This window comes from Leptidea sinapis, chromosome 34, assembly GCF_905404315.1.
Source record: "Leptidea sinapis chromosome 34, ilLepSina1.1, whole genome shotgun sequence".
NCBI lineage: Eukaryota > Metazoa > Arthropoda > Insecta > Lepidoptera > Pieridae > Leptidea > Leptidea sinapis.
In genome coordinates this window covers 2,285,825-2,299,038 of record NC_066298.1, presented here as the reverse complement: position 1 = coordinate 2,299,038, position 13,214 = coordinate 2,285,825, and the positions used below count along the sequence as shown (strand labels likewise).

Genomic DNA, 13,214 nt, shown 5'->3' with positions numbered 1-13,214 from the left:
ATCCTTATATCCCCCAATAATGGTAAATTTTCAGTCAAGCATATCATACAAGCATTGAGGACAATCATTACATTATATGCTCGTATTTACCTTGTTTGCTTCACATCACACACCATAAGAAAATAAACAAAAGATAAAACCTGTTATTGTACTTCGGCTAAACGTAAACAATTAATAATTTGCAACTTTGCGATACAATTTATCCTCAATATTTGTGTGTTATTACGTAAGCATGATTGATTTTACAAAATTTAACTGCCCCTGAACACTGAATTAAATTAGTAGAAAAACTAATAAACTACAATTAAGCACTATTTATATATTAGGCCTCTAAATGCTTTTACAGGATTTGTTTTATTTAAACCAACAATAACTGTTAGTGTTCATTGTTAAATCAATGGAATAACTGCCTTATCAAGTACTTAATCTTTTTGTAAAAATCATTTCAACTTTCATTATCATCGAATGGTTATTTAATATAGTATTCAAAAAAACACTCAAAATGATATATCAATCGATACATAGCCTCCCATCCATCTTTCCCATTTCCAAAAATGTGTTTGGTTTCGTAGTTAACCACTCTTTTGAAAAGTGTTATAATAACTTGTAAAGAGGCTTTTACATGGGGAGAAGTACTGATAAATCTTTTAAATCATATAACAACTTTGCCTACTTATTATAATATTATACAATTTTAGGTGGCCTGCGCAGAACAAGTCACGAACAATGCAACATTTTCCTTAATATAATCTACTATACTATAGTAGGACTTCTTTGTCAAAGAATATTTAATATATTTCTTGAATTGTGCTCAAAGAAAAAAAAATACGTATAATCTCACCTTTCTATCTTTAATGGTAGCCTCGTAGAACTTGAGGTGCCGTTCGGTTCCGAGCGAGAGCAGCGCGTTGGAGAACAGATAGATTCCGATGGCCATCTTGACAGACACGCTGGGGTTCAGCGACTGGACAGCTTCGTTGATCGTCATAATGACTCGCGTCTGTAAGCGACCACACACGATTGGTCAAGCTTCTACAAACATCATTAACAACTGGATATTATGGGGTAAATTGTTTTTTTTTTTTTTATGAAAGTAAGGGACGAGACGATCAAGACGTTCAGCTGATGGTAAGTGATACGCCTTGCCCATTACAATGCAGTGCCGCTCAGGATTCTTGAAAAATCCAAAATTTTGAGCGGCACTATAATTGCGCTCGTCATCTTTAGACATAAGATGTTAATCCCATTTGCCCAGTAATTTCACTAGCTACCCTTCAGACTGAAACACAATAATGTTTTTACATAACTGCTTTACGGCAGAAATAGGCGCCGTTACCCCATACCCATAATCTAGCAGGCATCCTGTGCAAAAGAGGCTGGTAACTGGTAAACTGATAACAGATAAACCCATTATGCAACGTTCTAAAACCAAATAAGAAACACACTTTTTGTTTGAATACATTAACTGGTCTGGCGCACCCCAGTATCAGCTCGGTCCATTTGACCGCGAGCAACGTAGAGCAGCTCGAATTGTGGGGGACCCAGTGCTCTGTGAACGGCTGGATCACTTGGCGTTGCGTAGAGAAGTCGCCTCATTGTGTGTCTTCTACCGCATTTATCACGGGGAGTGTTCCGAAGAGCTGTTTAACCTGATTCCAGCCGCCGAATTCCACCTTCGCACGACACGCCACAAGTTAGGATATCATCCCCACCATCTGGATGTGTGATGGTCCTCCACAGTGCGGTTTTCAAGGAGCTTTCTTCCACGTACTACAAAGCTGTGGAATGAGCTTCCTTGTGCGGTGTTTCCGGGACGATACGACATGGGTACCTTCAAAAAAAGCGCATATACCTTCCTTAAAGGCCGGCAACGCTCCTGTGATTCCTCTGGTGTTGCAAGAGATTGTGGGCGGCGGTGATCACTTAACAACAAGTGACCCATACGCTCGTTTGTCCTCCTATTCCATAAAAAAAAACAATCAGTTTTAGATAACTTAGATATAAATGTTATTAAACGACAAACCCCGAAAGGCTGATCAAAATTATATTCAACTACCACGGCCCTAATTACACAGGTACACTTTTCTAAAAATCTGGCAACACTCTTGTGATTCCGCTGGTGTTGCAACAGAATGTATGTGGTGGTTGATCACTTAACATCAAGTCTCCGAAACGATACCGAAAATTTTACTAATCTATGATCAAAAAATATTACCTACTGTAGTCATTGAGTTATAACGTCCATCTCCAAATTTCTAACAACTAACGGCCGTTCCCAATATTCAGTCTATCTCTTGCTTGAGATAAAAATCGTAACTATCGTTAAGGCGAAGGGTAAACAGAAAACACGCAAACAAGGTGTTTTTAGACAAGTTTTGTGGTGAAAATATAGGATTTGGAGCTATGAACACTACTTTATCCTGTTACACATACCCTTAAGTCTTACTTGTAGGTTGCTAATGCTTATTGTTGGTTAAAGTTAGCCCTCCAGAGCTATTATGAACTACCAGTTTTGTTTGCAGTTAAACAAGTTTTTTCTCGGCATCATGCATTTGTTTAGTATACTACTAATCATAAAAGTTGTCCTTATATATTTTAATTGTTTATGTAGGTACATTTATTCAGATTAGTAATCAATAATGAGGATTGTAAGCAATTAAGCAGTTTGCGCCTGTTAAAATGTTACATTTTTGACCCAAGAATTTTGAAAATATTGGCTTTGTTACATAGGAGCCGTAAACTCATATCGCTCAAGGTCGCCGGCATTTAGTGTCGCCTTAACTTTTCTGTCCCAATAAACTTATCGACGGTAGCTCACCTAATCCGTACACGCTGTCTGTCAATGGGACGACGTGTAGCTTACCAGCGATAGAAGTTTGTTTTGTTGTTGTTGTTTGTTGTTTTAAAAATACAATTCACGCGTCCCAATATAAGGCCATAAGAATGACTTATCGGGTATATTGGGACAGCTTCAGATTATTAACAGCTAATTACTGACAGTAGAAGGTAGTAATTTATCTCTACCTGTAGATAGTATATTGGGAGCCGCCGTAATAGAATATGTTATATCCCACATGTTGATTTTAATTTTGACCTCAAGGGGACAGAAACACTTTTGGAGTTGGTTCAAAAATAAGTTCCCATATTATGTAGATAAATGTAACTGACCTTACTTGAAAAATAAATATATTTGTCATAATAATGCATAATTTATGCCAGTAATACTCAAGACAATTATAAGAGAAAGAGATAAGATAAAACCCAGACAAAACAAAAGTTAATAATTTAATTTTAATGTTAACGGACAATTAAAACAGATAATTATTACCTATACAAATAAATATATTTGTCATTGTAATGCAAAATTTATGCCAGTGATACACAAGACAATTATACGAGAATGGGATAGGATAAAACCCAGACAAAACAAAAGGTTATAATTTAATTTTAATGTTAACGGACAATTAAAACAAATAATTATTACGTATATAACAAACAGTTATTTTTCTTGTTTTTGTAACTTAGGAATGCAAGTTCGTGCAAAAATTGTTTTTACGGGAAGAGACCATATTGATTATCAGCTAATTTCCCATTATAGCACCAATTACATACGAGTACAATTCTTTTGACATCAGTTTAATCTATGATCATGGCCAGCGTTCCAGAAACCCAAAGATAAATTTAAATAAAATTAGGGATCCTTACTTAAACTCCAATATTGTAACCCAGGGTGTAAAAAAATACCTAAAATATTCCTTACATCGCGTGTTATACGAAAACTATAGATTATAGAATAAAATAATGCACTAGGAATATGCAGAACACAATACAGGTTACTCACTCTATTGAAATTAATGAAATGCTCAATATTACTTTTTGTTGTAATTAGGTATCTATCTATGTTTATACCTCCTTATAGTGTATATTAATCAAATTATTCCGCATGTATTTATTCTACGTGTTTTATACTCATTGTGGAGTTTGAAGAACTGATAATTAATTACAAAAAAATTCGTGACAGCATATATCATAAGTGTTCTTTTAACATTTTGAAAATTAAATTGAAATGCGTTGAAATCTATGTGCTCAGCCCTGTGTGTAGGTGTGCGGACGAAGTGGCGAGGTATCAGCTAGTGCTTGATAAAGTTATCACTTTGCAAACTATTCTTCCTTTAAATAATTAATTTCACAACATATTTAAAATATAAAACTTCATCACATCATAATATCATTATGCAAAGCAATATTTTTTATAATTATATAAATTGGCAAAACAATGACAACACGCGCCGAGCGTAGCGTGCCGCGGCAGCGGCCGGCAAATCGGCTCTTGTTCACTAGTAGGTACCAATTATTATCGTTAAGTATTAAAAGTTAAACATTAGCAAAAACTGTATTTGTGAAATGATTAAATTGATCATTTGTCATTAGTTTTTTGTAAAACATTAGTAAGCCCTTTTTAAGAGATTACGGTACTCTGTTAAAAAGTTGTGCGGCCTCGTAAAAACATACGGTTACCATAATTTGTTCTAGTCTTAGCTAGTATCAATTAGCTGGCCCGTCTCGTGCTGTGTTTAGACACATGTGTAGTTTGGGTGAGTAAGATTGATATACGGATGGAAATATTAAGAATTTGTATAAGTATCCATGTATGGTACGTGTAAATTTGTTTTATGTTAGATTGCTTGTATATTTTAGAAGTAGGTATGTGTTAAATAAGTAAAATTTATAATTAGACTGTTTTGTGTAGTTTGCAACTCGGCTAGCCTGGTTTTCTGACCACTTTCCCATATTTCAATATGTGATATGTATGATTCAGATATGTAAGATGTGATTTAACTAATGTAATATATATTAGCATTCGTTCTTTCCAGGGTATCAAACGAACTTTGTAAATGCAAAATAATGCCTAATTGAATAAATTTTCCAACAAACCCGTTTCCCGTAGCTCGCGTTGAACATGGCGTTTGTGAGGAACTTGTACTCGTTGATCTTCTTGAGCTGCAGCTGTGTGATCCTCTTCAACTCCTCGACGGGAGGGGTGACGACGTGGTGCGCGAACAATGGGTCCTCCTCCAGCGTCTTCCATATTTTATACTGTTAACAATGTGATGTTGGATAAATAAATAAATAGAATAAATTAAAATAGAGGGGAGCACCGGAAATCTGAAAGCTGACGAGCCGAAAAGAAGGGCTGAAGATATAGAAGAGTACAGAGAAATGATCGTCAACATCCCTTAAAGGGATATGGTATCAGAAGAAGTAGAATGTGATATTTGTTTATGACAATAAGGAACGAGACGAGCAGGACGTTCAGCTGATGGTAATTGATGCGCCCTGACCATTAATGCGGTGCCCCTCAAGATTCTTGAAAACCCCAAAAACTCTGAGCGGCACTACAATTGCGCTCGTCACATTGAGACGTAATATCATTATATTACTGGGCAAATGAGATTTAACATCACTACGACATCTTTCAGACCGAAACAGAATAATGCTTACACATTATGCATCACGGCAGAAATAGTCGCCGTTGTGGTTCCCATAATCTAGCCGGTTGCCTGTGCAAAGGAGCCTCCAACTGGTTAAAACCAACTCCTCTGGTGTTGCGAAAGAATGTAGGCGGCGGAGATCACTTAATTATCACTTTATCCTGCTCTACCATAAAAAAAGATGATAAAAAACGCCCAACTTTTATACATTACAAGGTTTCATAACGATTCAGACCACAGCCTGCGATTAAATCTCGGAAAAACTTTACTTTTTGTAAAGCAGCCTTGTTGAATGTTGTTTCAAATGTTCACAATAAAGAAGCAATGACATCACAGTAGACATTAAAATTGCGCTCCGACTGAATTATCGCCAATACTTCCTGTTTATTTCAAGTAATTGTTACTACATAATTTACAATATTATATATTACTTTACTATCCAAATTGCAACACTGATTTGCCAGTAATATATCCTTTTGGAGTACCAGGAAAACATTATGATGAGAAGTTTCCTCCATACACTTGGTGGGTACTGGAAGTTAGGTTGAAAACAGTAATACAATGATGAACGATAGAATGTTGAATTTAGAATCCAGATTATATGTCAGTATTCAATCAGTCCAATAAGTTAATCTTGGATGATTTATACGTCTAGATAGACTGTGACAGCTGGGAACGTCGAAAAAAATAACGGCGACCTGTTAGCCTCTATTTATTGCAATGCAGGAACAAGTATCGCGAGTGTAAGACGAAGTAATAAGCCTAGCCTGTTGTTATGCGTTGCCTTACAGTAAGAGAATCTATCTATATCCTTTTAAATAAATAATTAAATTCTGAATCTTTTATTTTTCGTTTTAAAACGCTTCTCTGCCTTGTTTTACGTATCATAAAAATCGTCGCGTCCGCGTCGGTGGCGTAAAAAACCGTTGACTCAGTTCGCTCATAGACCCCCCGGTTCGATCCTCGTCCACCACGTACAAAAATAGTTTCAGTTTTCGAATTTATAATGACGTATGTACGTTTATTTATTTAACAATGCTTTTGTGATTCCGCTGGTGTTACAAGAGAATATACACACACATTCATAAAAAAATCACACAAATACCGAACTAGAAGTACCAATACTTCAATACATAGAAACTATCCATGGATGGTTAAAAAAGAGTTCAAAGTAACTAACAGAAAATGGTTTAAATAAATAATTAAATAATATAGAATATGCTTTATTTGCTTAATTATAATTTATACAGTTTACTCTTTATTACTTTTTATTATAACATATTTGATATGTAAAAATCTTTTAACTTTTTTTTATGATATTTAGGGACAAGACGAGCAGGGCGTTCAGCTGATGGTAATTGATACGCCCTGCCCATTACAATGCAGTGCCACTCAGGACTCTTGAAAAACCCAAAATCTCTGAGCGGCACTACAATTGCGCTCGTCACCTTAAGCCCCAAGACGTTGTCTCGTTTGCCAAGTAATTTCACTAGCTACGGCGCCCTTCTGACCGAAACATAAAAATGCTTACAATTACATTACTGCTAAACAGCAGAAAAAGGCGCCTTAGTGCTAGCTGGCATCCTATGCAAAGGAGCCCCCCACTGGTCAAGTTAACGATTCATATATTGGATGCAGCCCCTTACAAACTAATTTGTACTGTATATTACGACCATTTTAAAATACTCTATTTTATTGAAGAGTGGCCGTTGAGTTTCTTGTATGTTCTTCTCACGGGGTAAACTTTTTACACTGGAAAATCCAAGGCTTTGCCTTGTTAATGATTTGTTTTAATATTTTTTAAGTTGTACGACGCACATTGTCTTTACCTTATTTAATTTGCATTAAAATTTAATAAAAAAGAAATAATTACGTGTTTATTTACGGTAGCTTGATTCTTATTTATTATACATTTTTAAACACTTTTTATAGCGATACAACCAGTTTGTCCTGTTTTTATCTAAGGCAGTAGGTCCTGCTAGCAAACTTATTTCGGCCGCTAAATGGTGTAATGGGGGCCAATGTAATAACAGGCAAGATCTGGAAACTCTTCTGTATTTATCTGATGCTCCAATAGTGTAATCATTAACCTGCGGGTGACCTGAAGGCTGTCATTTTATGTCTCATGTTAACGGGCCCAATGCTGTGTGGTGGGAGTTGGATGGACGGTTATTGGTAGACATATCACTCACCATGTGATCATCGTATGCTTTATGATTATTACTTGATTTTTTATGGGATAGAAGAACATGAGCAAACATAATATGTAAATTGTATTGTGGTACATATACAGATGGTAAGATGTATTTATTCCTACTAAAACATGAGTGAAGTATGTAGACTATGTCATTGATAGTTCTTGTACAGAAATGTAAAACAAGCATTTATTATGACTATCGATGTGTATTCAATTAGAGGAAACATTTGCGTTACATGTCTATTTGTGTGTGACGATTGGCGCAGTTATCACTTGCCTTGTATGGGGTGACTCTAGCAAAACATTTTCGATGAGGTTTTCCTTACCTGCTGGGATTTTCACACATTCAATCATAACCGACATGCAAACAAAATTTTTTATTCACTCCTTTGATTAACATTAGCTCTATATTTCAGGCATCCCGATTATTGTAAGAATTGGCGATTGGAACCAGCCTAGAGAAACTCTCTTACAAAAAAGCGATTGTATGAAACGTGCTGTCATTGATAGATTGACAGAGTAAGGCTATAATCTTGTGAAAAAACTGAGATAGCCGAAATCCACTACGTTTTAAGCAACTGTTCGCACACTTATCCGGATTATTATACTTCGTCGCCATATTATTGTAATTACTATTTCAAACTTATGTCAAATCTCACTGCACGTTTCATCCTAATTTCCATCTTTACTTAGGCAGTCTCGCCTCTTATTACGTAGTATTTACATCATCTTTGATTAGGACATCGGACATCATCTTTAAAGTAAGCTTCAAATAATTTTCTGAGGTTTTTAGGATAGTTGGAGTGACAGGAATAGCAAATATATGACCATTCACGCAAAATAGATCAAACTTTTGGAGTATTAGAGAAATCACAGAAGAGTTGCCTGTTATAACTATTGGCCTATATTACACCATTAAGCGGCCGATATAGGCAGGGGCGTGCATATCATATAGTCTACTAGGCAGTGCCTACCTCGTTATGAACCTAAATAAATATTGCACTAGTGTTAAAGTTAATTTAGTTTAATTTGCTTCCGTTATTATAAAATTATAAAACCAAACTTCTATTGGACCTCCAATCATCAAATTTTTTCTTACGCTAGATACTAAATACCTACGGTAAGTAATCTTTACATATTCCAAAGTTAAACAATGACTAGTTTAGATCCACAGTGCCCATCTTGCTAGAAAATCATTGCACAACACTGGATATAGGTTTGGATCCACGACCTACTGCCTTCAATAAAAACTGCACAAACAGGTTGTATCAAGCTACCGCAAAAAAAAACGTAATAATGAGATCCAGTTCTTATCTTTTTTATTAAATCTTAATGCAACAATAAGTTAAAAACAATGTACGTCAGCGTTAATAATGCATTTTACAACTCTAAAACTTAAAAAATATAAATACAAAACTTTAACCAAGCAAAACCTGGGATTTTCTAGAATTAAAAAAATTGCAGTCAGTTTTGAGCCATTTCTCATTTAAGCTCACAACTTTTCTAAGGTGAGTTCCGGGTTCGATCACAGCAGTTCAAAATATTTGTATGATGAATATGCTGTTTCAGATTCGTGGATATTTATATGTATGCATTAGTATGGATATTGTATTAAATATTATGTCTGGTCACATCCATAGTTCAGGATATGCCTAGTTTGGGGATCGAGTACGCCTCTCAGGTTTTGAAGCCATCCTACTTGAAGTACGTTAGTTGCATTGAAAACATTCAAAGAAATTCCTTAAATACCTTTGCTATCGTGTTGACTACCTCAACCATTGAAATAAATATCACCTCGTACCTTTAAAGAAACACCGTAAAAAGACGCTATTACTCCTCTACTAGAAATAGTCCAAGAGTTAATTGATTGGCGCGACCATTTGCATGAAGCATGATTTACTCAGACTTCCCTACTAACTGTTTTCTATCATCTGTGCTACAAAAGAGAGCTATTCGCGCTATTTTAACCTAGGTCCTAAAAATCATTAATAGAAAAATTTAAGGAAATAAACATTTTTAATATTGCATCTCAATATACACTTAATAATGTAATGTATATATTTAGACACATTAGCGAGCTTGCTAGAAACTGTGATAATCACAGTGTTAACACTAGGAACAAATATGAGCTTAAAATATGACAAACTATTGGTAAGTCTATTTTTGTGCGATGCTTCATCAAAATAATCCCAGAAAATATATAAAACAAATATGTTACGAAATTCAAAACTTCAATAAAAAAAACGGTCACTGCTGTGACTATTTAAATTACAGTAATGACTTTGTAAATGAGTTTTAATGGTACCACAGATTGGGAATGGAGCGACCGCCCTGAGGCTATTTATATATTATAATATAACGACATAAAGAAGCCCGTTGAGTTTCTTGCGCCCATTCTTCTCAGGTATGAGGCATACTTTTTCGAATGGGTGGTAGTTTTAGATGTTCAATAAGTGATTTAAATCCTATTTTGAATAAAAACATTTGAATTTGAATTTAAAAGAAATACTTTACGAGCAAGCAATCCCTTTAACTATCTGTTAAATAGCGTTTTAAATCTATATGTCTTCTGCAAAAGCGTAGACTCTACACGGCGTAACTTAGCCAACATATTCATCACTAATTGTATAGCCTCAGGTGTTAATATTTTTACATTAACCTTAATGTATGTGCTATGTTTAAATAGTAAATACACATATTTTCAGAGACACTTCTCTATATGCTACTACTAAGACTGGAAACCTAGGTATATAAACGTCTTAATAACTATGTTAACATTTAAGTTTGTATAACTTTGTTTTCCTAATATAATATAAAACTAGCCGTTTCTGCCCGCTTCGCTGGACGAATTTTATAAGGAAATTAATTAATGAAGGAACGTTGAATTCGAAAAATAAGTAGCCATATAGCATCTAGGATAAATTTCGCATCGAATGGTGGTAGTTTCACTTGCATGTCGATACTATCAGTGGTTTAGGCGTGATTGCGCCTCAAACAAATACCATACCATTTTCATTGTATATATATATATATATATAGCTCAAAAGTATCTTATTATCATGAGTAATAAAAATATATGTTTATGACATATTAGCGTCGCGTTGCGGTTTTTTGCTATTAGCTTAAATTATATTATACTAGATGACCCGACAGACGTTGTACTGTCATAGAAAAAAATTGTAAGTATTTGAAAAAAATGTAGTCTAAAACTAATTCATTATTTAATTAGTTAAAAATGAAACAATTTATGTAGTATGTTACTCTTAAGATATAACATAATATGCCATCGCTGACTTTTCTGTAGACCTATTTAAGATACCCAATTCCACTTTCCTCGAGAATCACGCTATCCATTGGTTAAAACAGCATGAAAATCGATTCAGTAGTGTTTTTTTTTGATTTATCGCGAACAGACAGACAGACGCAGCGTAGAACTTTGTTTTATAACATGTAGTGATTAAGCTATAAAATATGTTATTTCTATGGTAGTAGTTATCGTTATATGACCACTTCGATGAAGTGGTAATTTTTTAGTGTTCATAAGTCGTAAACTATTCGCTCGTACGATAGTAATGCCACAAGTATGTATTACAATTGTACGTAGGTACGTACAATTGTAATCATTGCCATAGTAAAGGCACGCGAAACACACAATGCGTTATCGATAAGGGAATCAGTTTAATATCGACGTCTGATGGATTGATACAAACGTGAAAATATCTTTGATACGCTTACATTATTTTTTATTGTGGTGAAAACGTCTTTAGGTACTCCGTTAATTTTGTGTATAACAATTTAAATTCAAATATTTTTATTTAAAATAGGATTTAAAGTCACTTATTGAGCGTCCAAACTACCACGTCATTCGAAAATTTATGCCTCAGACCAGAGAAGAACGGGCGCAAGGAACTCGACGGGCTTCTTTTATTTTTAAATAAAATTACATCACAATATAATTTCTTACAATTAAATTTTTAATAGCCTGAGGTCGATCGCTCCATTGCCAACCTGTGGTATCATTAAAGTAATTTAAGTTATAGTAGTAGTAGTAATCTTTACCACATAAACATTGTTTAACAATTCTTTTGAATTTCGTAACTGATATCGTGTTTTGTAAATCTTCTGGGATCATATTGCTAGAGCATATAACATCCCCCAACAAGACTTACTGACTCAACTTAACCAAGCAGTACGCATAAATGAAACTGAGGTTTTTCGCTGGGCAATGTAGCGATTATTCGGCTAAAGCCTAGAGTCGACTTACGGCCGTTTTCAATAACCTATCTATCCTTAGTTTAAATTACTAGAGGTAGACAAATCTATCCTTTTACGCTTACTTACATTTCAATAACCTATCGACATAAAGCTTTGGACTATAACTCTGTTGGACATAACTATGGATAGATCTTGTCAATAAACGGTGAGAGCACGGTATCCGTAACTAGAGATACGTTATTAATAACGGCTGTTAGCTAGCGCGTGGATAACGCGGCCTGTCTTAGCAAAATTTTTCAGAGTAATACAAAATTACAATTATGTTAATAACACAAGATCTCAATAATATTATATCTCTTCTCGTTGAGCCAGCTTTTACTCCGACTTTGCAAATCTGACTACCACGAAAAAATCTTTAAAATTTTCGGGTTATGAAATTCTGTAGTATATGACACTCACAAATACTGTGGCTTTCAATTGGTAACAGAATTTCCAAAATTGGTTCAGTAGATCCAGATATTACCCCTTACAACCTCACAAACTTCAACTATTTATAATATTAGTATAAACTGATAAGAGATTGAAAACTTATTTGTGAATAAAGAACAAAAAATATATAAAGTTGCATATTTAACCTTTCCTTGATAAAGTTTTCACCTTCATCATGCTGTCTTAAGCGTAGTTTTTATTTAGTTATCATGATGATTCTACACAATGTTCGCCTGTCCACCATCATACCTAGTACATACTCCCTTGCAACACCAGAGCATTCACAGGAGCCGTGCCGGTGTGCATTTAATGTGTATGAGCTTTTTTTAAATCATAGGTTGTTCAAAATTTCACTAGTTTTATATTTTTTGACAAGACGATTTATTCATTTTCTGCTTACTGAATGTCTCAAAAATGCTTTTGGAGTCGCAACAGATAGACAAAAACAAAAATGTAGCATTCTCATGCTATATTATATAAAGAAACATAATATGTAAATAAAGGATGTTATTTCAACATTATAAACATGCAAATCTGTATCTTTATCCAAAATCATTTATATGTGTCTGTATTGCCATTAATAGATAGTTTAATAACTTATCACTGATAAAATAGTTAAATTATATTTAAAAAAAATATTATGTTATAATTGACAGAACTACACGATGTATTATAATATTATATTTATATATATATATACAAATGGTAAGGTATCAAACCCATAAAGTAGAAAAGCCAATTGTCCCAAATAGATGGTACAATTTAACGAAGATCACCTGATTTTTAAACAAGGTCAACCACTGAATGAGCAAGTTCAATTC

The 13,214-nt window shown here is 34.4% G+C and overlaps 1 protein-coding gene across 2 annotated transcripts in view; it reads right to left on the bottom strand.

The window, feature by feature from the left end:
• The window catches only part of LOC126974926 (peroxisomal acyl-coenzyme A oxidase 3-like), a 36,431-nt gene that overhangs the window by 21,215 nt on the left and 2,002 nt on the right, over positions 1–13,214 (bottom strand). For both annotated transcript variants that reach the window (XM_050822672.1, XM_050822670.1), the window contains exons 3-4: positions 4,936–5,097; positions 842–1,000 (exon numbers count right to left, since the gene is read on the bottom strand). In XM_050822672.1, the coding sequence (XP_050678629.1) occupies positions 842–1,000; positions 4,936–5,097 (321 nt within the window). The remainder of the gene's footprint in view (positions 1–841; positions 1,001–4,935; positions 5,098–13,214) is intronic.